This window comes from Hylobates moloch, unplaced genomic scaffold (genome assembly GCF_009828535.3).
Source record: "Hylobates moloch isolate HMO894 unplaced genomic scaffold, HMol_V3 SCAFFOLD_9, whole genome shotgun sequence".
Taxonomy (NCBI): Eukaryota; Metazoa; Chordata; class Mammalia; order Primates; family Hylobatidae; genus Hylobates; species Hylobates moloch.
Genome location: NW_026652284.1, coordinates 22,100,033 through 22,126,654, shown reverse-complemented (window position 1 = coordinate 22,126,654; position 26,622 = coordinate 22,100,033). Strand labels below are relative to the sequence as shown.

General features: G+C 49.1%; 1 protein-coding gene across 4 annotated transcripts; it reads left to right on the top strand.

Moving 5' to 3' along the window:
- On the top strand, positions 1 to 25,221 carry HMGCL (3-hydroxy-3-methylglutaryl-CoA lyase). 4 transcript variants are annotated; one of them, XM_032759284.2, is made up of 10 exons: positions 34 to 105; positions 757 to 816; positions 5,191 to 5,274; positions 9,190 to 9,297; positions 9,998 to 10,093; positions 12,766 to 12,914; positions 16,265 to 16,328; positions 18,768 to 18,956; positions 22,582 to 22,707; positions 24,541 to 25,221. In XM_032759284.2, the coding sequence occupies exons 3-10, from the start codon at positions 5,206 to 5,208 to the stop codon at positions 24,640 to 24,642; spliced, it is 903 nt and encodes a 300-aa protein (XP_032615175.1). In that variant the 5' UTR covers positions 34 to 105; positions 757 to 816; positions 5,191 to 5,205; the 3' UTR covers positions 24,643 to 25,221. The 4 variants fall into 4 exon arrangements, with proteins under 4 accessions (XP_032615176.1, XP_032615173.1, XP_032615175.1 ...); XM_032759285.2 differs by lacking the exon at positions 757 to 816 and having other exon boundaries at positions 1 to 105; positions 18,876 to 18,956; XM_032759282.2 differs by lacking the exon at positions 757 to 816 and having other exon boundaries at positions 1 to 105.
- Positions 25,222 to 26,622: the final 1,401 nt, after the last annotated feature.

Sequence of the window (26,622 nt, the reverse complement as noted above, 5' to 3'; positions counted from 1 at the left end):
TCACGCGGGGCCCAGCTGGACTGCCGCGGGGGATTCTGGGCCAAGATGGCAGCAATGAGGAAGGCGCTTCTGCGGCGACTGGTGGGCTTGGCGTCCCTCCGGGCTGTAAGTGCCCCGAGCCGCCGAGGCGGCGGCCCTGCAGGCACTCTGACTGTCACGGTCGGGGGTTTGGCCCGTGGTGGCTGCTCTCTTAGAGGCGAGGCCGGACAGCTCTCAGGCCAGAGTAGGGAGGGCGTTGGAGTCCTGGACCCTCCCTTATCCCCTCAAATCCTTTGAAGGGGTTGGGAAAACTGAGGTCCGGAGGGGTGGAGTGACTTGTCTGGGTCGTGGAGACCTGGGACGCCATCCTAGGCGTCCTGATTCCCCGCCCAGGGCCCTTTCCGATGACCCTGGCCTCTTTCTCCCTCTAATTGAACTTCAGACCTCTCCAACTCTTCATTAGTGAAAATCACGAACACCCTTCCATTTCCTTCGTCTCCATTTCCAACTCTTGTTGCTTTTAGAGATGCTTGGGGAACTATCCCACCCTGCCGAGCGGGACTTGCGTTGATTGGAGCCAAGCTGTGATTCCCTTAGAATTGCACTTTGATCCTGTTCGATCCTGATGTTTTCCCCTCTCCCATTCTTAGCGCAGAAAAAGTGTGGGAGACGTAGCTGTATGGAGCAGAAAAAATAAAAGCTGAAGCTAGGGTGTCCCAATAGTTTTGCCACTTTCTAGACTTAATGACATAGTTATTTACTTTCTCTAAACCTCAGCTCTTTCATCTGTAAAACGGACAACATTCCCTTGGGGTTGTTTTGGAAATTAGAGAAAATGTAAGTAATACATTTGGCAGTGTTCTGGCTCCTAATAAGTGATGAGTCGGGGTGGTATTTTTACCTTAGAAAGTTGAGAAGGAGTTATAGCTGTATAGAGGGAAAAATACACTCCTGGTACTGGGTCCCTCTCAGAAAGCCACGTTAATATCCTTACTTGGCCATTCACCTGCACCCCCTGCTCATGTGTAAAATGAAGATGGCAATTCCAACTTGGAAAGTTCAGAAAATTAAACGAAATAGTAGATATTAATAAGCTTTTAAGAGATATTTGGTGTAATGAGATGGCCCTCTATGGGGTTCCAAGCATAGGAACCAGTATTAGTATTAGAACCAGATATGGGTTCAAGTCCAAGCTCTGTCACTTTCTAACTGTGAATTTTGGGTAACCTTTCTGAGGCTTAATTTCTTCACCTACAGAGTTGGGATAATAATAGTCCCTGGCCTGTAGTTTAACACTGGGTTTAGTCAGTATTCGCTGTTGGTGTTGATGTAGGTACACCATACCTCAGGACACTGTGGCACAGTACTTGTGTGGTTAGGGTGACCCTCTCTGAGCGGAGCTTTACAGAGGAGGAACGGGATGTTAAACCAGGAGAAGAGAAGACTGTGGACCGAACAGTGGTAAAGAGGCAACAGTGGCCCAGAGGTTAGGAGCTTGCGCTCTAGAGCCACACTGCCAGGTTTAGATACTGCCTCAGTGACTAGCTCCCCATGTCATCTCGGGAAGGTTACTTAATCTCTTTGGGCCTCAGATTTCTTTTCTTTTTTTTTTTCCTGAGACGGTGTCTTGCTCTGTCATCTGTCACCCAGACAGGAGTGCAGTGGCGCAGTCTCAGCTCACTACAACCTCTGCCTCCCAGGTTCAAGCGATTCTTCTGCCTCAGCCTCCCAAGTGGGGCCTTAGATTTCTTACAGTAAAATGGGGATGATGATAGTTCCTACCTGATAAGATTGTTGAGGGGACAGTATGGGTTAATATATAAATGGCTCACCAGGCGTGGTGGCTCATGCCTGTAATCCTAGCACTTTGGGAGGCTGAGGTGGGTGGATCACTTGAAGTCGGAAGTTGGAGACCAGCCTGGCCAACCTGGTGAAACCCTGTCTCTACTAAAATACAAAAAATTAGCCAGGCGTGGTGGTGCGCACCTGTAGTCCTAGCTACTCGGGAGGCTGAGGCAGGGGAATCACTTGAACCTGGGAGGTGGAGGTTGCAGTGAGCCAATATCGCGCCACTGCTCTCCAGCCTGGAGACAGAATGAGACTCTATCTCAAATAAACAAATAAATATGTAAATGGCTCTTGTATGTGCCTGGCAAATATTAAGTGTTAAAAACTGTGAATTATGTGAAGAGCTGTTACGGGGAAGGAAGGAAGTGGAATTGAGTTTATAATGTTCTAATAAAAGCAACTTGGAAGCAGGTTTCAGAATCTTTTTTTTTTTTTTTTTTTTTTTTTTTTGAGATGAAGTCTTGCTCTTGTCCCCCAGGCTGGAGTACAATGGCACGATCTCAGCTCACTGCAACCTCCTCCTCCTGGGTTCAAGCAATTCTCCTGCCTCAGCCTCCCGAGTAGCTGGGATTACAGGCGCCTGCCGCCACGCCCAGCTAATTTTTTTTTTTTTTTTTTTTTTTTTTTTTTTTTGAGACGGAGTCTCGCTCTTTCACCCAGGCTGGAGTGCAGTGGCGCAATCTCGGCTCACTGCAGGCTCCGCCCCCCGGGGTTCACGCCATTCTCCTGCCTCAGCCTCCTGCGTAGCTGGGACTACAGGCGTCCGCCACCTCGCCCGGCTGATTTTTTGTATTTTTAGTAGAGATGGGGTTTCACTGTGTTAGCCAGGATGGTCTCGATCTCCTGACCTCGTGATCCGCCCACCTCGGCCTCCCAAAGTGCTGGGATTACAGGCGTGAGCCACCGCGCCCAGCCCTAATTTATGTATTTTTAGTGGAGACAGGGCTTCACCATGTTGGCTAGGCTGGTCTTGAACTCCTGACCTCCTCAGGTGATCCGCCCACCTCGGCCTCCCAAAGTGCTGGGATTACAGGTGTGAGCCACCACGCTCGGCCTGAAGCAGGTTTTAGATTATTTCAGCAACACTCAACTGTTATTTATCAAGCCCCTATTATGTCCCAGGGCCTTAGAAATACAGCATTGAATAAAACAAAGTCCCTGTCTCATGAAACTTATGTTCCAGTGAGATAGTTTTAGGGTGATATACTAGCAGAGGCTGAACATCCTTGTTGGAGGGAGATTCAAGTTGCAGGGACCTTCCAACTTAGCCTGTTGACTTCATGAAATCCAATGGCTCATTGCCTTAGTCTCTAAGAAGCCTTGTTGGCTAAAACGAGGCCAGTCAGGTGAGTTGTACATGTTCCAGCTGCTTCCTAGCAGGGAATTCCTGGGGGGCTTCAGGGGGTTGAGATCCTTAGCAGATCACACAGTGTGCCTCCCGCTTTGCCCTGTTGTAGTATATTTATCCAGATTAAATCTGTAAAACAAAGTTGATTTGAAAAGTTACAGTATCAAGACAGGTAGAGGAAAGAGGAAAAGAAAAGTATTGTGTTACTTGAGAGGGAAGACTAAGATTTTGAGCTGACTTTATATAGAGGAGACTCAGGGCATTTTGTAAAAAAATGTCTTCAGCTACTGGGGGTGTCACCTCCCCTTATTCCCATGCTTGTCATTACCCAGCCTATGACTGTAACAGAATAGAGCCCTCCTGCATCTTGTCCATACCCCGAAAAGTCCAGGACTGACTACTTCTCCCCATACTCAGTAATTGCACTCTTCTGGGACAGCTATGTCCTTCATGGTTTATGTGTTATTTTAATAACATTAAAGAGTGGCTACTTTGTATCAAACACAGTGCCAAACACTAGGGATGAAGTGGAGTTGAGACAGACAAGGTCCCTCAAAGAGCTTATGTTCTACTGGAAGAGACATTGAGTAGGCACTCTTTATCGTGCTTTGAAGGAAATAATTATAGCTCTGCAATAGAAAATAATGGGGGTGGGAGGAATGGCAGCTTTGCAAAGGGTGGTCAGAGGAAGCCTCTCTGCAACTGAAAGATGAGAGAGAGATGTGAGAGAGCCAGTTTTTTTTTTAAAAAAAAGCCAGATGAGGAACCCTGGGGCAGAGGGAAGAGAAGGCAGGGAGCTTAGCAACCTGTTGGGTGGAGGTTGGGAGTGGACAGTAGGGGCAAGTAATGATTCCAGGAGGTCAGAGGAGCCAACTCATACAGCCTTCTCCTTTTCTTAATTGGAAAGCATCAAGTGACATATAGAGTCATTTAATTTTTTTTTTTGTTACGGGGTCTCGCTCTGTTGCCCAGGCTGGAGTGTAGTAGCACAGTCATAGCTCACTGCAGCCTCAACCTTCTGGGCTCAAGCGATTCTCCCACCTCAGCCTCTTGAGTAGCTGGGACTACAGGTCCATTCCACCACGCCTGGCTAATTTTTCTATTTTTAGTAGAGACGGGGTTTCTTCATCATGTTGGCCAGGCTGGTCTTGAACCTCTGACCTCAAGTGATCTCCCTGCCTTGGCCTCCCAAAGTGCTGGGATTACAGGCATGAGCCACCGTGCCTGGCCTTTTGTTTTTTTTTTTTTTTTTTTGAAATGGAGTCTTCCTCTGTCACCCAAGATGGAGTACAGTGGCACGATCTTGGCTCATTGCAACTTCCACCTCCCTGGTTCAAGCAATTCTCCTGCCTCAGCCTCTTGAGTAGCTGGAATTACGGGCGTGCACCACCACACCTGGCTATTTTTTGTGTATTTTTAGTAGAAACAGGGTTTCACCATGTTGGTCAGGCTGGTCTCAAACTCCTGACCTCAAGCAATCGCCCACCTCGGCCTCCCAAAGTACTGGGATTACAGGCATGAGCCACTGTCCCCAGCAATACCCGGCCTTTTTAAACTACTTACATACATACAGCAGCATACGGAGTCCTATAGGCCATGGTGAATAGGTGAAAGGGATCAATGAAGTTCTGGCTTATGCAGTAGGGTACATGCGATGCCTTTTAGAGAGATGGAAAGGATGGAGTCAGACGGGCTTTAGGAGAAATTAGAGTTCTGTTTCAGGACTGCTAAATTGAAGAGATGCAAATAGAGCTGTCAGGTAGGCAGTGGAAAAGCAGTCTGGACTTCAGGGGAGAACCTCTACTGGAAGGATAAATCTCTTGCTTGTTCCTGTTACTCAGTGAAATTTTCTTTTTGTTCTTAATTCTAAAATAGACCAAATGTGAATTAAATGGTGAGAAATATTTCTTCTTGTCTCATTATTAGTGAAGATAGTTCCATTCTTTCATATTGGTCTCCCTGGGAATTGTGGCAATCTCTTCCTCATACTTTTTGTTTCCTCTTTTAAACCAAAGGTCAGCACCTCATCTATGGGCACTTTACCAAAGCGGGTGAAAATTGTGGAAGTTGGTCCCCGAGATGGACTACAAAATGAAAAGGTAAAGTTGGAAATGAGCCCAAAAAAGTTTTTCAAGCATCTGCTTTGAGTACTATGTGTGATAGGTGCAATGGCAGTGGACAGAACTATGCAAGATGTGATTCCTTTGCACAAGTTAGGGGAGAGTAGAGGAGGCCAAACAGGGACAGGTACCTGTGACAGTTAAATGGTCTAAAATGGTGGGGCAAGCTGGGTGGGTGGCTCATGCCTATCACCTCTAATTACTTGGGGGGCTGAGGTGGGAGGATGGCTTGAGCCCAGGAGTTTGAGACCAGTCTGGGCAATATAGCAAGACTCCGTCTTATTAAAAAATATATGTATATGCATAAATTGAATGGTGGTACAACAGGTTTGGTGTCCCCAGGTCCACAGCCCAGTGGGGTGGGGTAGACCCAGCAATTCCATGTAAGGAGATTTATCTTACAGGATCAATTTATAATAAATTTATTATTTAAATTTAAATAAATTTTAATTTAAAAATAAATTTAATTTATAAATTTATTTAAAAATAAAATAAATTATTATTAAAATTAAATTTTAATTTAAATTTAAATAAATAAATACTTACTGTAAGATTTATCTTACAGCAAGTCATGAAGGCCAAATGTAGAGATTTAGCCTTGGGGGTGTTCCTTACAAACCTGTTGGTAAGTGCAGAACAGTTGGAAACAACTTAAATATTTAGTATGAGGAAAGTTGGGTCAGATACATTATGGACTTTTTTTTTTTTTTTTTTTTTTTTTTGAGAGACGGAGTCTTGCTCTGTTGCCCAGGCTGGAGTGCAGTGGCGCGATCTCGGCTCACTGCAAGCTCCGCCTCCCGGGTTCACGCCATTCTCCTGCCTCAGCCTCTCCGAGTAGCTGGGACTACAGGCGCCCGCCACCACGCCCGGCTAATTTTTTGTATTTTTAATAGAGACGGGGTTTCACCATGGTCTCGATCTCCTGACCTTGTGATCCGCCCGCCTCGGCCTCCCAAAGTGCTGGGATTACAAGCGTGAGCCACCGCGCCCGGCCAATCATTATGGACTTTTTATAAAATGAAATATTATGAAGCCATTAATAACATAGGTGTATATAAAGTGACTCAAGCAGGTTATAAAATAGTGCATGTGGCTGGGCATGGTGGTGGCTCATGCCTGTAATCCCAGCACTTCAGGAGGCTGAGGCAGGTAGATCACTTGAAGCTGGGAGTGTGAGACCAGGCTGACCAATATAGTGAAACCCTGTCTCTACTGAAAAAAAAAAAAAAAAAAATAGCTGGGTGTGGTGGCACACATCTGTAATCCTAAGGCTCAGGCATGATAATTTCTTGAACCTGGGAGGCAGAGGTTGTAGTGAGTTGAGATCGTGGCATTGTACTCCAGCCTGGGTGATAGAGCACAATTCTATCTCCAAACAAAAACAAATAGTGCATGTGCGTGTGCGTGTGTGTGTGTGTGTGTGTGTGTGTATGTGTGTGTTTTGGGAGATGGCATCTCACTCTGTCACCCAGGCTGGAGTGCAATAGCGCAATCTCGGGTCACCTCAACCTCCACCTCCCCAGTTCAAGTGATTCTCCTGCCTCAGCCTCCTGACTAGCTAGGATTACAGGCCCCCGCCAATATGCCCAGCTAATTTTTGCATTTTTAGTAGAGATGGGGCTTCACCAGCTTGGCCAGGCTGGTCTTGAACTCCTGACCTCAGGTGATCCACCTGCCTCAGCCTCCCAAAGTGCTGGGATTACAGGCATGAGCCACTGCGCCCAGCCATGTATTTTTTAATCTTAAACTTTTATGTAAGAAAAAAGTTTATATACGTATGGGAGCATTTATCTAGACTAGGACCTAGGCCAGCACTTTCTGTGAAGACGGAAATATTCTGGACCTGAGCTTTTCCATGTGGCCACTACACCCATGTGGCCCTTGAGAATTTGAGATGTGACTAGTGTGGCCAAGGAATTGTATTTTTATTTTTATACAATTTTTATTAAATGTAAATAACCACATGTGACTAGTGACATATTGGGCTGCACAGATCTAGAAAGTTACACACCAGGATGTTAATAGTGTTATCAATGGGAGGTTAAGGGTAGTTTTCTTTTGTTTTTGGCATGTTTTTCTGAAAGAATCATATATTGATTATTTTTTCAATAAGAAAAGCTTTTTTCTTTTTTTTTTTTTTTTTTTTTTTTTTTTTTTTTTTTTTTTTTTTTTTTGAGACGGAGTCTTGCTCTGTCACCCAGGCTGGAGTGCAGTGGTGCAATCTTGGCTCACTGCAAGCTCCGCCTCCCGGGTTCACGCCATTCTCCTGCCTCAGCCTCTCCGAGTAGCTGGGACTACAGGCGCCCACCACCACGCCCGGCTAATTTTTTTGTATTTTTAATAGAGACGGGGTTTCACCGTGGTCTCGATCTCCTGACCTCGTGATCCGCCCGCCTCGGCCTCCCAAAGTGCTGGGATTACAAGCGTGAGCCACCGCGCCCGGCCAGCTTTTTTCTTTTTCTTTTTTTTTTTTTAGCACATCCATCTTAGCTTTAATAGTGAGTGCTTGTTGGAAACAATAGTGTGTAAGTTCCCGAAGGGCAGAATCCTGTCTGTTCTGCTTCTGCTTATTGCTATATCCCCGGCACCTAGCACAATGCCTGCAACATGGAGAGCTTTCAAAAATTATTTGACAGGCCGGGCATGGTGGCTCATGCCTGTAATACTGGCACTTTGGGAGGCTGAGGCAGGCAGATCACCTGAGGTCAGGAGTTTGAGACCAGCCTGGCCAGCATGGTGAAACCCCATCTCTACTAAAATAAATGAGCCGGGATGGTGGCATGCTCATGTAATCCCATCTACTCTGGAGGCTGAGGCAGGAGAATCGCTTGAACCCAGGAGGCAGAGGTTGCAGTGAGCCGAGATTGTGCCACTGCACTCCAGACTGGGCAACAGAGTGAGACTCCATCTCAAAAAAAAAAAATTTGTGGAATAGAGTAAGTTAGAGCAGTGGGAGAGAAACTGGGGAAGGCAGGCGAGGGGAGGACCTAGTGAGAAGGACCTGGAGTTTTTTTGTGTGTTCTTTTTGTTTGAGACAGGGTCTTGCTCTGTGTCACTTAGTGCAGTGGCACAATCATTGCTCACTGCAGCCTCGACTTCCCAGGCTCCAGTGATCCACCTCAGCCTCCTGAGTAGCTGGATCACAGACATGTGCCACCACGCCTGGCTAATTTTTGTATTTTTTTGTAGAGAGGGGTTTTCGCCATGTTGCCCAGGCTGGTCTCAAACTCCTAAGTTTAAACGATCTGCCTGCCTCAGCCTCCCAAAGTGCTGGGATTACAGGCGTGAGCCAATGTGTCTGCCTGGACCGGGAGTTCTTAGAATTTTTTGCCTAATCCTGTAAATATTAGGGAGCCATAGAAAGCTTTTGATGCAAGAGAATGGAAGATTGGAAGCTGCATTTTAGGATTCCTGTGTAGGATGAATTAGTGGCTTGAGACTGCGCCATGTTGTATACAGGATAATGATGGTAGATTTGGAAAGAGGAATCCGTAGAATCTGTTGAGCTACTGGACATGGTGGGGAGGAAGATAAAGAAGCTATACGCTGAACACATGAGGCTGAAGTCCTATGCCAGTTGGGAGACAGAAGCGAGGAGTGTGTGATACTTTGGGGGCCCTATCCCATACTCCCCAGAGGGTTAGTCATCTCTGCCCTTTCAGGCCATCACACACTGCTCTCAGTTTGTTTATGATGGGATTATAAATTAACACACATTTACTTACGGGAAAGCCTGCATGGCAGAATAATGTTTCCATGTAAATAACTCCTTTTCAGGTGAGAAGCTGCATCCACTGCAAAAAATTATCTATAGTACTTGAACTAACAGGTACTGCATTCTGAGGCTGTTTTATTACTAACTTTGCTGCCTTGGTGTTTCTCTCTCCACTATAGAATATCGTATCTACTCCAGTGAAAATCAGGCTGATAGACATGCTTTCTGAAGCAGGACTCTCTGTTATAGAAGCCACCAGCTTTGTGTCTCCTAAGTGGGTTCCCCAGGTGAGCCCTAGCCCTCAGTGAGAGGCCTTTCTCCAGGGATGAAAAGTTTTGCATTTGCCTTTGAAGCAAGTACAGAACATAGGTTTCCAAGCCCCTGGCTTTGAGAGGTCTCAGGTGATTCATAGCACTGTGTTGCAGCAAAAGAACCTGACCCAGGATTCAGGGCCTTGAGTTCAGTCTTGGCTGTGCTCTGACTTGCTCAGTGACATTGCTAAGGCCTTTCCCCTCCTCGATGTTAGAGATGACCTCTTCTAGCCCTAAAGTCTAAAACCCTGTATGCCTGTCTGTGGTTTCTTTGTTTGTAAAAGAGGAAGACTGACAACTCCTGCTTCACAAAGATAGTTAAGTGGAGAAGAAACATCCTGTTACAGAGGAGTGTTTAACACAGAGCTGAGCTCAGTGCCTGGCCCAGAGTACATTCTCAATAAATGGCTGGTAGTAGTATTCCTGCTGTTTCTGCATATGTAAAGCTGGCAGTATGGGCCATATGGAGAAATTGGGATCTCACCCAGACCAAGGGCCCTTCTGAGCCATCAGCAGTCAAACAAACAGTAAAAGTATTGGAGAGACTCAGCTCTGCAGAAGGAATTACTCGCTAAGAGTTCTGGAGAACAGAGGTTTTGTGATGAAAAGGTTTTCTCTAACTGAACTCTCTGCCCGCTCTTGGTGATGACTTGGCAATGTCTCCCTTGGTTCCTAGATGGGTGACCACACTGAAGTCTTGAAGGGCATTCAGAAGTTTCCTGGCATCAACTACCCAGTCCTGACCCCAAATTTGAAAGGCTTCGAGGCAGCGGTAAGAGGATAGCTAGTTGGTGGGGGCTTCTGAAATGAGATTGATGGCACTGGTCCCTGCCTTGTCTTGGGGCCTCAGTCCCCTGTCCTGGGATGTCCATCTGAACAGCTTGTCTGTCAGCCAGACCCTGGGGCAAACCTGGCCCTGCCAATCACTGCTCTGTGATCCTGACAAGTTGACAAGCCTATAAAATAGGGCTAAATGACAGTACCTGAAGTTGTGAGCATTTCAGAAGATAGGATGCATGTACATTGCTTAGCAAGAGCCAGATAAAAGGTAACTGCTTAATAAATGTCAGCTCTTTTGATTATCCACTTCTTTAGAGAAAGGTAACCAAACTCTCCACAAGAGTTTCAACAGTAGTTGCTGGCATCTGCCAACTTTCTTACAATTTTAGACAAGAACATCTTTGGAGATGTTGGTTCTGTATTTAGGCAAAAACCTTTTTTTGGCTGGGCACAGTGGCTAACACCTATAATCCCAGCACTTTGGGAGGTTGAGGCAGGAGAACAGCTTGAGGCCAGAAGCTTGAGATAGCCTGAACAACATAAGGAGACCTTGTCTCTACAAAAAAAAAAAAAAAAATCAATTAGCTGGCTATGATGGCATACACCTGTAGTCCTAGCTGCTCGGAAGACTGAGGCACAGGATGGCTTGAGACTAGGAGTTCGAGGCTGCAGTAAGCCATGATAATACTGCTGCACTCGCCGGGCGCGGTGGCTCACGCCCATAATCCCAGCATTTTGGGAGGCTGAGGTGGGCGGATCACAAGGTCAGGAGATCGAGACCATCCTTGCTAACACGGTGAAACCCCGTCTCTATTAAAAATACAGAAAATTAGCCGGGCGTGGTGGCAGGCGCCTGTAGTCCCAGCTACTCGGGGGGCTGAGGCAGGAGAATGGCATGAACCCGGGAGGTGGAGCTTGCAGTGAGCAGAGATCAGGCCACTGCACTCCAGCCTGGGCAACAGAGCGAGACTCCGTCTCAAAAAGAAAAAACAAAAACAAAAAAAAATACTGCTGCACTCATCCAGCCTGGGTGACAGGGCAAGAAAAGAAAAAAGCTTTTTCTCAAGAGTGACTTCCAGGGTGGTCATGGCGGTGGTGGTGGTTTCCTTGGGGAAAGTCAAAGTTTTTTTTTTTTTTTTTTTTTTTTTTTTTTTTTAAGAGAAACTACTGTGTTTGTTTCCTAGTGCTACTGTAAGAAAGTACTACAAGCCGGGCACGGTGGCTCACGCCTGTAATCCCAGCACTTTGGGAGACCAAGGTGGGTGGATCATGAGGTCAGGAGATCGAGACCATCCTGGCTAACACGGTGAAACCCCATCTCTACTAAAAATACAAAAAATTAGCTGGGCATGGTGGCAGGCGCCTGTAATCCTAGCTACTTGGGAGCCTGAGGCAGGAGAATCACTTGATCCTGGAAGGCAGAGGTTGCAGTGAGCCAAGATCATGCCACTGCATTCCAGCCTGGGCGACAGAGTGAGACTCTGTCTCAAAAAAAAGAAAAGAAAAGAAAAAAAGAAAGCACTACAAATTGGGTGGCTTAAAAACAACGGAAATTTATTCTCTCACAGTTCTGGAGGCCAGAAGTCCCAAATCAAGGTGTCAGCAGGATTGGTTCCTTCTGAGGCCTCTGGGAGAATCTGTCCCATGCCTCTCTGCTGGGGTCTGGTGGTGGCCAGCAGTCCTTGGCATTGCCTGGCTTGTAGATGCATCTCTCCAGTCTCTGCCTCCCTTTTCCCAGGGCCACGTTTTCTGTGTCTCTGTGTCTTCACATGGCCATCTTTTGTTTTTGTTTTTTTTAGACAGAGTCTTGCTCTGTCGCCCAGGCTGGAGTACAGTGGCATGATCTCGGCTCACTGCAAGCTCCGCCTCCCAGGTTCAAGTGATTCTCCCACCTCAGCCTCCCGAGTAGCTGGGACTACAGGCGTGTGCCACCACACCCAGCTAATTTTTTGTATTTTTAGTAGAGATGGGGTTTCACTGTGTTAGCCAGGATGGTCTCGATCTCCTGACCTCATGATCTGCCTGCCTCGGCCTCCCAAAGTGCTGAGATTACAGGCGTGAGCCACCGCGCCCGGCTGGCCATATTTTTTTAAGGTCACCAGTCGTATGGGATTAGGGGCCTACCCTATTCCAGTATGGCTTCATCTTAACTAATCATATCTGCAATGACGCTGTTTCCAAATAAGGTCACATTCTGAGGTGCTGGGTTTTAATCCTTCAACATATCTTTTTAGGAGGACACAATTCAACCCATAACATTCACGTAACATAAAATTTACCTTAAGATAAATTTTTTGCCATTCTCTGTCAGTATTCTTTAAAGAGAAAAGTGCTGTCCAGGCGTGATGGCTGACACCTGTAATCTCAGCACTTTGGGAGGCTGAGGCGGGTGGATCACAAGGTCAGGAGTTTGAAACCAGCCTGACCAACATGGTGAAACGCTGTCTCTACTAAAAATACAAAAATTAGCCGGACGTGGTGGTGGGCTCATATAATCCCAGCTACTCAGGAGGCTGAGGCAGGAGAATCGCTTGAACCCAGGAGGTGGAGGTTGCAGTGAGCCGAGATCGGGCCACTGCACTCCAGCCTGGGTGACAAAGCAAGACACCATCTCAAACAAAAAAAGAGAAAAGTGCTGAAAGGAATTCACCTGGATGTTGGCAGGTTGCTGCTGGAGCCAAGGAAGTAGCCATCTTTGGAGCTGCCTCAGAGCTCTTCACCAAGAAGAACATCAATTGTTCCATAGAGGAGAGTTTTCAGAGGTTTGACGCAATCCTGAAGGCAGCGCGGTCAGCCAATATTTCTGTGCGGGGGTGAGTCAGAGCACATTGGTATCCTTTCCTCTGTACCGTTCTGGAATGGGGCTAGACTCTGACTCAAGTGGTCCTCCTGCCACAAACTTCTTACCCTGGGTGGGGGCAGCTCGAGCTCCACACCTAGACATCTTTTCCCAAATAAGTGTGGTCAGAAGAAATCCTAGCAAGTACCTTCTCTCAAACCTGAATTTTGGGTCAGTTTACCAGCTAGCCATGATAGCATGCGCCTGTAGTCCTAGCAACTTGGGAGACTGAGGCAGAGGATGGCTTGAGACCGGGAGTTCGAGGCTGCAGTGAGCCACGATAGCACCACTGCTATCATGCTAAAGGAATCTAGCAGAACAGGACACTAATGGGTTTCTGGAGGTCAGTTGAGTCCTGGCTTTATCACTATCTCTTCACACATCCCTGGAGAATTACCTAGGTTTCTATGTTTCCAACATCACGTCTCTAATATCAGTGGTTCCAGGCATTGTGTGTGTATTATCTGTAATAAGCCCAGCAGGAAGTAGGTTATCCCCACTTTATAAATTACAAAACCAAGGCCCAGGAAGGGCAAATAGTCTACTGTAAGGTCACACTGCTGTGCAAATTGCAGCCAGAGGCCGGGCATGGTGGCTCACACCTGTAATCTCAGCACTTTGGGAGGACAAGGCAGGTGGATCACCTGAGGTCAAGAGTTCAAGACCAGCCTGGCCAACATGGTGAAACCCTGTCTCTACTAAAAATACAAAAATTAGCTGGGCGTGGTAGCGGATAGAAACCCTGTCTTTACTAAGAATACAAAAATTAGCTGTAATTCTAGCTACTTGGGAGGCTGAGGCAGGAGAATCACTTGAACCTGGGAGGCGGAGGTTGTTGTGAGCCGAGATCACACCACTGTACTTCCAGCCTGGGTGACAGAGCAAAACTCCGTCTCAAAAAAAAAAAAAAAATTGCAGCCAGAATGATCGTTTAAAAGTGCACATCTGGGCTGAACATGGTGGCTCATGCCTGTAATCCCAGCACTTTGGGAGGCCAAGGCAGGCAGACCACCTGAGGTAAGGAGTTCGAGACCGGCCTGGCCAACATGGGGAAACCCCATCTCTACTAAAAATACAAAAATTAGCTGGGCATGGTGGCATGCATCTGTAATCCCAGTTACTCAGGAGGCTGAGGCAGGAGAATCACTTGAACCCAGGAGGCAAAGGTTGCAGTGAGCCAAGATCACGCCACTGCACTCCAGCCTATGTGACAGAGCAAGACTGTCTCAAAAACAAAAACCAAAAAAACCCCACAAAAGTGCACATCTGATCACATCCCTCCTGGTTAAAAAGCTTTCAGTGACTAATCAAGTGCAGACTTTTTAATGAGGTTTACAAACCCTGCATGATTTGGTCCTGGCTCTTTTCTGTAGCCCTACTGTTCAAGTTCCCTTCTGGCCTCTGTTGCCTCTTCATGGTACACTCCAGCCCAACTGGAACTTCTTTCTGTTTGTCACATGCCTCCACTCTTGCCTCTGGGTCTTTGCACATGCTTTATGTAGACTCAGAACAACCTTCCTTGGGAGGCCAAGGTGGGCGGGTTGCCTCAGCCCGGGAGTTTGTGACCAGCTTGGGCCTGGGCAACATGGTGAAACCCCAGCTCTACAAAAAAAAAAAGGCCAGGTGTGGTTGCATGTGCCTGTAGTCCCAGCTACTCAGGAGGCTAAGGTGGGAAGATCACCTGAGCCTGGGAGGTCCAAGCTGAAGTGAGCCAAAATCATGCCACTGCACACTAGCATGAGTGAAAGAGTAAGACTCTGTCTCCAAAAAATAAAAAAGAACACTTCCTCCACATCATGCTTCTTGGGGATAACTCCTGCTCATCCTGGCTCTTGCGGGAGTCAGTTCCTCTGAGAAGCTGCTGCAGTCCTTCAGGTGGAGTTAGCGCCCTTCTCTGGGACCCCGTAGTGTCGGGACATCCTCTAAATGTAGCAGTTAGTGGCTTGTTAAATTCCCTCCCTGCTCTACCCCACTAGACCGTGCACTCCATGAGGGCAAAGCCCACATCTCTCCCAGTCCTTGGGGTGCTCCACTCTCCCAGCTTGGGGCCTAGCACACAGTGGGCACTCAGTCACTGACGGGCAGGCGGACGAATGGGGAAGCAGGTGCTCCAGTAACATCGGCCTGACTCCCAGATCTGTGTCTTTTTAAGCATTCTTACCTTTTTCTTGCTCAGCGGTGGTTGGAGAGTAAGTGGGAGCATCGAAATGGAAAAGTACACCGAGATCTTTGAGTCTGAAATTATTTATCTGTTGAACATTTATTATGCCTCTTAATATGCAGAATTTGCTTGACTCTAAAGGGTTTTAAAGACAGCTCCAACAGGGCGGGTGGGAATAGAAGTCACCTACATCCCAAATCCACCCTCCTTACCATAGCCCTAAGACCCATGATCAGACCTGTGCCCACCTCGCTGACGTCCTCATCTCATACTTCCTTTCCCCTTGCTCTCTCTGCCTCAGCTATCCTTTGTTCTGTCTGGCTCTTCTGTCTCAGGGCTTTCCCCAGGTCTTCTCTCTGCCAGGAATGCTCTTCTCACAGACCCCCCCGGCTTCTCTCGGCTCCAACATCCTGTCCTCAGAGGAGTCTTTCCTGGACCTTCAGTACAGTTGGCCTCCTCCACTTGTTCCTGTCATTTCCCATCTTTCCTCTGTAGCACATCACTTCTGAGATTTTCTCCATTACTTACTTGGTTGCTTTTTTATTGGTCATCTCCCTAACTTGAGATAAGCTCTGAGAGGGCAGGAACCTTATCAGTCTTGCCCACTGCTCTGTGCCAGTGCCTGGCACATAGCAGGCAATTCAGTAAACATCAGGCAAATAAATGAATGAATGAATCCTCTAGCAACTCACTGGGGCAGCTCATCCCTTGGTCCTCAGGCCAGCCCAGCCTGTTACTGACTCTTATCCAACTCAGCTCTTGTTCTGAATTTGGTTTTACCCAGTCTTTGGTCTCCTTCTGGAGTACTGGCCCCAGCTCCCCTGGCACGTAGTTTTGCTCCGTCTCCCCACCGTACAACCCAGCTGCTTACTCTCCTTGCCCTCTCTGGCTCCTCCTCCACTTATTGTAAATCCTTGGCTGCCTCTCCTGAGGCCTGTGCAACTTCTGCTTCCTCAATTGTAGGTCCATTGTCCCCCAGTTCCCTGCCATTGCTCTCTACTGCCTCCTCCTGGCACTGAGTTGTACCATCCCTGCCCTTACTCTGCCCAGCTGCAGGTGTTGATTGCACACTGATCAGAAATGTGTGTTAAACAGCCCTGCCTTAGTTCTGCTAGCCAAAAAGCTCAGGACACTGACCTCATTCCTCCCCTGTCTTCCCACAGGTACGTCTCCTGTGCTCTTGGCTGCCCCTATGAAGGGAAGATCTCCCCAGCTAAAGTAGCTGAGGTGTGTGCATGTGTCAAGGTGGGGGGTTTGGTGAGGGTTGGCCACCTTGTCTGCCCCTGAGCACATAGGTTCCTCTCCCCACCCTTTCCTGCAGGTTCCTGACTTCATTCATTCACCCAGCTCCTTCATTAAGCTCCCTGCTGTGAGCACAGCCCTGCACTTGCTCCTTAGAGGCCCCCCTCCTAGCCGAACATGTAGTCCTTGAATCCCCTGGCCTCTACCCAGCCTGAAAACCTCCGATTCAGTTTCCAGTCTGGTCATTGAGGTGATTCTCTGAGGAGGGGCTGCTTACCCAGGAGTTCCCACAGTTCCTTGTAGTGATTGAAAGGCCACAACCCTGATGTCCTCTGAACAGTCACCAGGTCAACACTGAGAAGAACACAGCACGGGAATTGAGTTTGACCAGCCCAATAACTTATGTCATTTAGTCCTCAAAACCACTGTGCAAATTTGGTATTATTATTCCATTTTACAGTTGAGGAAACTGACACTAAATAACTTGCCACACAGGTTACGAATGGTGAAATCAGGTATCAAACCCCATTTTTTCTCTCTCCAAAGCCCACTTCTTCCCAGGATACTTTGTGGCATCCAGATAGGTGGAATGGTAACAGTAGCAACTGTTTCTTTTTTTTTTTTTTTTTTTTTTTTTTGAGATGGAGTCTCCCTCTGTCGCCCAGGCTGGAGTGCAGTGGCGCAATCTCGGCTCACTGCAAGCTCCGCCTCCCGGGTTCACGCCATTCTCCTGCCTCAGCCTCCAAGTAGCTGGGACTACAGGCGCCCGCCACCACGCCCGGCTATTTTTTTTTTGTATTTTTAGTAGAGACGGGGTTTCACCGTGGTCTCGATCTCCTGACCTCGTGATCCGCCCGCCTCGGCCTCCCAAAGTGCTGGGATTACAAGCGTGAGCCACCGCGCCCGGCCAGCAACTGTTTCTTGAGAGCAGCTGCCCTGCTCCAGGTCTTAGCCTCAGTCGCCACAATCCTTGCCATGTGACCAAAGGGTCATCACCATTTTTCAGAAGCAGAAATTGAAGCTCAGAAAAGTTAAGTTCCTTGCCAAGGCCCACAGCTAGTGAGCAGCAAAACTAGGACTTTAACCCAGCATCTCATGACTTCAAAGGCCTGCTCCTTCCCCTGCACCCTGCTGCCCCCTAAAGGCCAGCCACTGCTGCCTCACACTCTGTGCAGGGCCACTGGGGAAGTGACGTCACCATTTCATTTATTTAGCAGATCATTGGTGTCTTCTGGTCCCCTTTCCCTGCCACATCCCTCTGCACCTTGTCCAGCAGCCCCGTGTGTGCTCTTTGGGTGAGGCCATCTTTTTTTAAGTTCACCAGTCGTATGGGATTAGCAGCCCACCCTATTCCAGTATGGCTTATTCTAATTGGACCCATATTGGACCTATTCCAATATGGACCCATTTTGCAGTGGTTTTAGTGATGTGCAAATGGGCTTCTAAAAATTTAAATAGTGATGTACCTCTATTAAAAAATATAACTATTGGCCAGGCGTGGTGGCTCACACCTGTAATCCCAGCACTTTGGGAGGCTGAGATGGGCGGATCACGAGGTCAGGAGATCGAGACCTTCCTGGCTAACATGGTGAAACCCCGTCTCTACTAAAAATACAAAAAATTAGCCGGGCATGGTCGTGGGCCCCTGTAGTCTCAGCTACTAGGGAGGCTGAGGCAGGAGAATGGCGTGAACCCGGGAGGCGGAGCTTGCAGTGAGCCGAGATTGCGCCACCGCACTCCAGCCTGGGCAACAGAGGGAGACTCCATTATATAAAATGATATTATATACATAATATATATTATATATTACATACTTTATATATATATATATATATACTATTAGCTGGGCATGGTGGTGCACACCTGTGGTCCAAGCTACTTGGGAGGCTGAGGTGGGAGGATTGCTTGAGTCTGAGAGACCAAGGTTGCAGTGAGCCGAGATCACACCACTGCACTCCAGCCTGAATGACAGAGTGAGACCTTGTCTCAAAAAAAAAAAAAAAAAAAAAAATATAACTAGCATCTCAGACCCATGATTTCATGGATTTTATTGCTGAGGATAAAACAACATGGAAGGAGTCGACTTCACTGATTCCAGCACCTGGGTCTGACAGTATGATGTGACGGTGGTAAGTGAAAGACTGAAGTCTGAGGGGCACCGGTAGGGAGGAAAGCACGGGAGGTGGAGCCTCAGGATTGTGGGCTGGCTCCAGCGGCTGGCGCTGCCCCTTAAGCCTCAGCCTCCTGATCATAGATTGAGGATCATCATTCCCCGTTGGAGTGGTGAGGAGCATGTAAGCCAGTAAGAATTGAGTGCTTCATACACAGAAGTGTTCTGCCCAGGCAAAGGCCCCGTGCTTCTGAGTGCATGGATCCCCTGGCTGGTGGATTCCGTATCCTCCAAGTGCCTGCTTGCTTCCTTAGGTCACCAAGAAGTTGTACTCAATGGGCTGCTACGAGATCTCCCTGGGGGACACCATTGGTGTGGGCACCCCAGGGATCATGAAAGACATGCTGTCTGCTGTCATGCAGGAAGTGCCTCTGGCTGCCCTGGCTGTCCACTGCCATGACACCTATGGCCAAGCCCTGGCCAACACCTTGATGGCCCTGCAGGTAATCGAAAGCATATGCCCATTCTCTCACAGGTCACGGTGGGCAGGACAGCTTGTTATCATTTATTCTTTCAGCAAACATTTACTGATGCCAGTATGCCAGGTTCTGAGCTGGCAATAGTGGACACCGTCATGGTGACCCTGCCCAGATGTGAAGTGTACACGTCTGTGTTGGGGAGACAGTCAAGGGAGTTACGTGGCAATCCTACTGCATTCTGACAGATGCCGTGAAGGGAGGAAGCACAGGGCTCAGGAAGCCTAGAGGGGCCCCAGCTGAGGAGATCTAGGAGCATTTGCAAAAGAGGCCTCAGTGAAGCTTGAAGGACATAAAGTAAGCTGCTGTTGAGGGAAGAGGAAAGGTGACTGGGCAGAATTGCACCTCAGGACTGATGTGGGGTTCAGGGAGGACTCATACAATATACAGGGTTTTCAGTGTGCGGGTGTGTAGCAGAAGCAGGTGAAGAGACAGGAGGTAGAGAAGCCAGCAGAGGTCACTCAGAGGGAAAGGCTTTAATGCCGTTCCCCACAGATTGAGCTAAGACCTCAGATTTAGTTTCCCTTGAGGTTTGCTTCTTGTAGGCTGGTCCAGAATGGAGATCCATTGGCTGGCAGCCAGATAGAAGGAGCATTCTTAGTGTCTGACCACAGCTACCTTGCTGTAGCATTGGCCTAACCTTCCGTCTTTAGGATAGTGATGGCAGTCCCAGCCACTTTTTTTCCCTCTCAATTATCCCCTAGAGGTTCTTGTCTAAGCCAGGTGAGTCTGTTACATTCTGGGCCGGTTTCCTCAGAGTTGTGGCTGTCAAGGTTAAGGTTCGTAGCTCTGTGGTCTCATTTCTCAGCTTACTGTGACACCCTGCCCTGGCTCCTGGGCTTTCCTTCAGCTCATGCGTTTCCCAGCCAGGCAGGCAGGGAGAGTGACTTCCTCTCCTATGCCTTGCCAGGCAGGTGAAGGGGAATTCTGCACAGCTGAGGCGAGTCTGAGGCAAAACTTCATCCTGATCAGGCTGAGGACACTCCTGCTTCTCCGTGCTTCTCTGTTTCATGGCGGTGATATCTCAGAATCCCCTTTTTGAAAATTTATCAGGGAACAGGTTGAGCTGTGTGCTGTCTGGCAGTAGCTTCCTCTGACCTCCCTCTTCCATCAGTTATTTGGGAAATATGGATTGATGTGCCAGGTTAAGTGCTGACTTAGATAATAGTAACAGGACCCAATCCCTGCCCTCTGGGCGCTCATGTCATACTGGGTGGGGAAGACGGATGGAAGATTATAGGTGTGTAAATAACACATTGTATGACCATTTATTCACTATTAAAACCTAACCTAACAGTGTTAGTGTGCTAGGCACTGTTCTCAGCATTAAGGATTCAGCTGTGACCAAAACAGAGTCTCTGACCTCACGAGGCTGACACTCTAGTACGATGAGACAGATAATAAATAAACAAACATACAGCAGGCCAGGTGTTCATAAACACTGTGGAGAAAAATGAAGCAGCTTAAGGCAGTGCCAGGCCTTTCTGTAAAGTGGCCTCACTCAGAAGGTAGCATTTGAGAGAGACCTGAGGGAAGCGAGGGAGTGAGCCCTGCGGACCCCTAGCAGGGAGGGGGAGGGAAGGGAGCCCCACCCAGAAAAGCAGGCGCAAAGCCCCTGAGGGAGGAGTGTGCTTGCTGTGTTCAGGGATCATGAGGAGGCATGTGGCGGGAGCAGTGTGACTGAGGAGAGGGGGGCAGAGATGTCAGGGTTAGAGGAAGGCCAGATCGGGGGCCTTGTAGGACTTTGACTCTTTCAGACTGAGCTGGGAAGCTAACAGAGTGTCTTGAGCAGGGGCGGGGAGGGAGATGATCTGAAATGTTCCCTTTGAGAGGCTCCTCGGCCAGGCATGGTGGCTCACACCCGTAATCCCAGCACTTTGGGAGGCTGAGGCAGGTGGATCACTTGAGGTCAGGAGTTTGAGACCAGCCTGGCCAACATGGTGAAACCCTTTCTCAACTAAAAATATAAAAATTAGCTGGGCGTGGTGGCATGAGCCTGTTATCCCAGCTATTTGCGAGGCTGAGGCATGAGAATCACTTGAGCCCGGGAGGTGGAGGTTGCAGTGATTTGCAGTGAGCTGAGATGGTGCCAGTGCACTCTAGCCTGGGCAACAGAGTGAGACTTCTTATAAAAAAAAAAAAAAAAAAAAAAAAAAAAAAGAGGCTCCTCTGGCTGCTGTGTAGAGAGTACACTGTAGAGAGACAGAAGAACCCATTTGGAGCCTACAGCAATCCAGGTGAGAGACATGGCAAGGAGGCCTGGAGGCAGAGGTGCGTGACCGCATCTCAGCAGTTCGTGTTCTGATCTGTGAAGCTCGAGACCTCTATAGGCAGGTGTGTTAACCTGGGTGCAGTTAACTGGGAGTGAGTGGAGATAGAGAAGCTGTCTGAGGAGTGAGCAGTAAGGGCTCCAGCCGAGATCAGGGAGGTGAGGAAGAGCCAGCCAAGACTGGATTGAGGCCTCGGGAGAGGCCAGAGCACTAGGAGGAAAACCAAGGGATGCAGAGCCCTGGAAGCCACGTGGAGAAGGTGTCCAAGATGATGCGGCTAGTCAAGTGCAAAGATGAAGAAAGAGACTTGACCTTTGTACTTAGCTACATGGAGGCCAACAGTGGCCTTGACTAGAGCTGTTTGAGTGGAGGAGCTGTGGGGACGCAAACCTGTTTCGAATGGGTTCAAGGAAGAATGGTAGCTGTTAAATGAGAACAGCTCTTTTGAGGGACTTTGCTTTGAATCAGGGGAAAGAAATGGGAGGTTAGAGGGTTCCAAAAAGGTTTATAAAAGATGGGAGAGATCGCAGGCTGCGTGAGGATGACCCAGTGGAGGGGAGTAACAGGTTGCAGGAGAGAGGGAGAGACTTACTGGAGCACATCCTGAAGCAGGTGGGAATGGGCCTCACGCCAAGGTGGAAGGGTTGGCCATGGCTAGGAGCTCAGGGTCCATCTCAGGCAGCATGAGGGACGGCGGGTCTGTAGGCCCAGATGTAGGCAGGTGGGTAGTTGTGACGGTGGGAGTCAATGGAGACATCTCTTTTGATTGTATCTGTTTCCATAAAGCAGCAGATGAGAATGAGGATGGGGAAGGGGGTGACAGCGGTTTAAGAAGAGAGGAGAAAGTGAAATAGCCATTTGGGAGAGTGGGAGGTGACTGACCTGGGAAGACGGGATGTGGCCCTCGTGTGGCAAGGCCCTGACTGAGTGACGGTAGCCTGGAGGTGGTGGGGGGTAAGTGGGGGGGGGGGTGATAAATGAATCACAGTAAACAACAGGGGTCTGAAATCTCAACATTGGGAGGGGGTTAGGCTGGTGATCAGAAAAGGTCTCCCTGAGCAGGTGGCTTTCAGACTGGAACCTAAAGGGTGAGAGTCCACCCTGAAAGGAAGGATACTGCTGGCACAGGAAACAGTGTAACAGAAACTAAAAGGAGAAGCACTGTCTCTTTCTGTGGGATTTTCGTGTCAACAGAATCATAAGCCAAAGCAAAGAATGACTCTAGAATTTCAGGCAACAGACCATTGGGAGGTTTGCAAGGCTCAGCTCTGTGGGCTCTTGTCCCGAGCAACAGCTGTGTTTCACCATCCTTATGTTTCCAGATGGGAGTGAGCGTCGTGGATTCTTCTGTGGCAGGACTTGGAGGCTGTCCCTACGCACAGGGGGCATCAGGAAACTTGGCCACGGAAGACCTGGTCTACATGCTAGAGGGCTTGGGCATTCACACGGTAAGCCCACCCACCCCCTGGTGGCGACAGCCCTGAACTGACCAGGGGGCCTGAAGCTGAGAACAAAAGCGGATGGGGGTATTTGGGGTTGTTAAGGTGCTGAGGAGTAAAGAGGGAAAGGGTTAGCCAGGCGCAGTGGCTCATGCCTATAATCTCAGCACTTTGGGAGGCTGAGGCAGGAGGGTCACTTGAGCCCAGGAGTTTGAGGCTGCAGTGAGCTATGATCCTGCCAGTGTACTCCAGCCTGGGTGAAACAGCAAGACCCTGTCTCTTCAAAACAAAAGAGGGGAAGGGTGCCGGGGTTTATGGATATTTGATCTAATATTTTAATGTTTGTGAGAGTAGGGTTGAGTGAGGCCACATGCATGGGCACAAGAAGGCTGGAGTGTCAGGGTGACTTTGACAGTTCAGTCCTAGGAGACACCAGGAACATGGAAGGGGCCCTGGGAAGGGTCAGGTTCATGACCTGAAATGAGTCAGTTCTGTCTTGGCTTTGTTTGGTTCTCTGTAAAATGAGGAGAGTAGCGTTAGACAGCTCACCAGGGATCCGCCAGGGTCCACCAGGGCCCTCAGTGGCGGGACGGAAGCAGAATAGCATCTGTGCTTAAAGATCAGATGGAACTGGGTTTAAAGCCTACTCCTGCCACTCACAGGCTATGAGACCTCAGACAAATTATTTCATCTCTCTCAACCTAAGAAATGGGAATAATAATGCCATATATCTCATGGAGCCATTGTGAGGATTAAGTAAGAAAACGTATGTAGAGGGCCAGGCGCACACCTGTAATCCCAGCACTTCGGGAAGCCAAGGCGGGTGGATCACCTGAGGTCAAGAGTTCGAGACCAGCCTGGCCAATATGGTGAAACCCTGTCTCCACTAATAATAGAAAAATTGCTGGGCACGGTCGCTCATGCCTGTAATCCCAGCACTTTGAGAGGCCAGGGTGGGCAGATCACCTGAGGTCAGGAGTTCGAGACCAGCTTGGCTGACATGGTGAAACCCCGTCTCTACTAAAAATACAAAAATTAGCTGGGTGTGGTGGCACACACCTGTAATCCCAGCTACTCGGGAGGCTGAGGCAGAAGAATCGCTTGAACCCAGGAGTCGGAGGTTGCAGTGAGCCGAGATCATGCCACTGCACTCCAGCCTGGTGACAGAGTGAGACTTCCTCTCAAAAAAAAAAAAAGAAAAGAAAAATTAGCCGGGTGTGGTGGCACACACCTGTACCCCAGTTACTCGGGAGGCTGAGGCAGGAGAATCACTTGAACCCGGGAGGCAGAGGTTGCAGTGAGCTGAGAGCGTGCCATTGCACTCCAGCCTGGGCGACAAGAGCAAACTCTGTCTCCAAAAAAAAAAAGAAAGAAAACTTATGTAGAACGCTTATCACAGAGCTGAGCACAGAGTGCACTTCAGCAAATATGAGCTACTGTATGAACAGAGGGTTTCTGCCTGGCCCTTTCATTTGGTGTTTTTATCCCTCCCTCTCTGCCTCACAATCCTCACTTGAATATCAGTTTTTTACCTCTGTGGGCCAGGCCCTGTGCTGGGCCCTGAAGAGGGAGTACTGAACAAGACTGGTAAGATCTGATAAGATCTGTGCCCTGGTAGTGGCACTAAAAACCATGATAGAAATTGGGCATCTTACATGAGGGGGAGTCAGAGGAATAACCCAGGTGTCAGACAGGAGCTCACAGGCAGCTGGTGCCCCACTGTCAAGGAAAAAGCCTGTTTATCTTCACCTTTTCAGTATCAGTTGTCTGTCCATGCTGATGTTTTCCCTGGTGTTGAGGGCATACCATGACTTACCGCGTCCTGTAACTTGTTTCTCAAAGGGTGTGAATCTCCAGAAGCTTCTGGAAGCTGGAAACTTTATCTGTCAAGCCCTGAACAGAAAAACTAGCTCCAAAGTGGCTCAGGCTACCTGTAAACTCTGAGCCCCTTGCCCACCTGAAGCCCTGGAGATGGTGTGGAAATAGGGGCATACACAGATGATTCATGGATGGGGACATGGAAATAAGAATAGGTTAAATGGTGCAGGTACCTCATAGCCAGCTCTACACAGAGGTCTCTCCTGGCAGAAAGCAGGCGAGGGGCAGGAGGAGCTGCTTGGCAGAAGGACCTCCTGCCCAGACCTGAGTAGGAGTAAGAGGCTTTGAGGGCTGAAGTCTCCCTTCGTTAGGGACCCTGGTCCAGGAGTTGAATGCCTGAGGACATGTGGGAACCCCATTCCCTACTTAGCATGATCCTTGAGTCTCCTCTCTGGATGGAATCTGCAGCTGGCCACCTCGCCACCCTCTACACAGCTCCACCCTGCCATGGCCTTGGGGCCCTTGCTGTCTGACTTCTCAGGACACAGGTCATGGAGGTTCTTCCCAAGCTGGCAGAGGCCATTTGTGGAAAGTGGAGAGCTTCGTGGTGGCCATCTGCCAACTCCAGCATCTCTGGAAAATCTCCACGCTGAATGTGATTTTTGAAAACAGCTTATGTAATTAAAGGTTAATGGCACATCATAATTCCAGCATTCGGTTGTGCAGCTGTGTGTATACATGAGCGTGGGGGAGTAAAATACTTTACCATGTTGCACTCTGAGAGGAAAATGGAGACTATGAACTAGTTTATTAATCTTTGGATTTCCTCCGTTTCCCCACCTGAGCCCCAAATCCATAGTGACTGGAAATCAGTGGTTTTGGGCTTACTCAGGAGGCTGCTTGCGGCAGTTGCTGGCCAGAACACCAGAGGGGGGTTGTTTCTGAGCTTTGCCTCTGTGACTGGGGCTATTGCACAAGCTCCCCTGAGGGCACACTTGCTGCTTTGGGCCTCGGTGGCCCGACTTCTCCCTGGCGCTCCCAGGCCTGGGAGCGCTCACCTGTCGGTTCCCCGGACACCTGTGCGCTCCTGCATTTAGGGCTGCTTTGCTCTGGTTTCATCACACAGGATGTCACATTTTGTGCATATTATTCTCTAGTTCTACTACTTTTCATTGTAAACAATCATTTTCTCTTTTTTTTTTTGAGATGGAGTCTTGCTCTGTAGCCCAGGCTGGAGTACAGTGGCACAATCTCGGCTCACTGCAAGCTCTGCCTCCTGGGTTCAGGCCATTCTGAACAGGTATGAACATTCTGGGCATTCAGAACGTTCAGAACATTCTGTTCTGAACATTCTGAACAGCTACAGGCCTGTAGCTGGGACTACAGGCGCCCGCCACCACGCCCGGCTCATTTTTTGTACTTTTAGTAGAAACGGGGTTTCGCCGTGTTAGCCAGGATGGTCTCGATCTCCTGACCTCATGATCCGCCCGCCTCGGCCTCCCAAAGTGCTAGGATTACAGGCGTGAGCCACCGCGCCGCGCCCAGCCCAGAATCATTTTCTAACCTGCCGTCGTGGCAGGCAGAGTGCAGACCGACCCTTCCCGGCAGGTGGGGGCCGCGGTGAGGGCTGAGAGCCAAGAGCGCTGGAACCGCTAGTGTGGCCTGACAGCTTCCTCCAGCTCCTTGGTTTATTTGCAAACTGGACTTCCAGCACCAGGCCCCCTGCGACCCCCTCCTGCTTTAGTCCCGTGGGATCGAGTAGTTCAAGATTTTTAATTCATGGTTTGGCAGACACCGGCAAATCTGAAAACCTGCGGGTCAGAGTGGGACGGAGGCGTGGGCCGCCTACCCTCTGCCCCCTGCCCCCTCGGAAGCGCGGCCCTCTTCCAGGGGTTGGGACAAGCTGGCGCGGGAACCCGGGGCACCGTCAAGGACCCACCCGCTCCTGGGACCTGGCGCCGGCGGCGCCTCTCGCGGGGTGGCACCGCCCACTTCCGCCTTCCGCGGGCGCACGCTGCGCAGTCTTCGTCACAGCGCGGAGGCCTTTTGTCCTCCCGCCGTTCCCGTAGTGGCCGTAACCCGAGTGACACGTTTCCTTGGGGGCGT

Coding starts and splice junctions, on each gene's coding strand:
- HMGCL (XM_032759282.2), top strand. CDS start 46: ATGGCAGCAATGAGGAAGGCGCTTCTGCGGCGACTGGTGGGCTTGGCG. Junction 9,298..9,997: donor CTCCTAAGTGGGTTCCCCAG/GTGAGCCCTAGC, acceptor CTTGGTTCCTAG/ATGGGTGACCACACTGAAGT. Junction 10,094..12,765: donor TGAAAGGCTTCGAGGCAGCG/GTAAGAGGATAG, acceptor GGATGTTGGCAG/GTTGCTGCTGGAGCCAAGGA.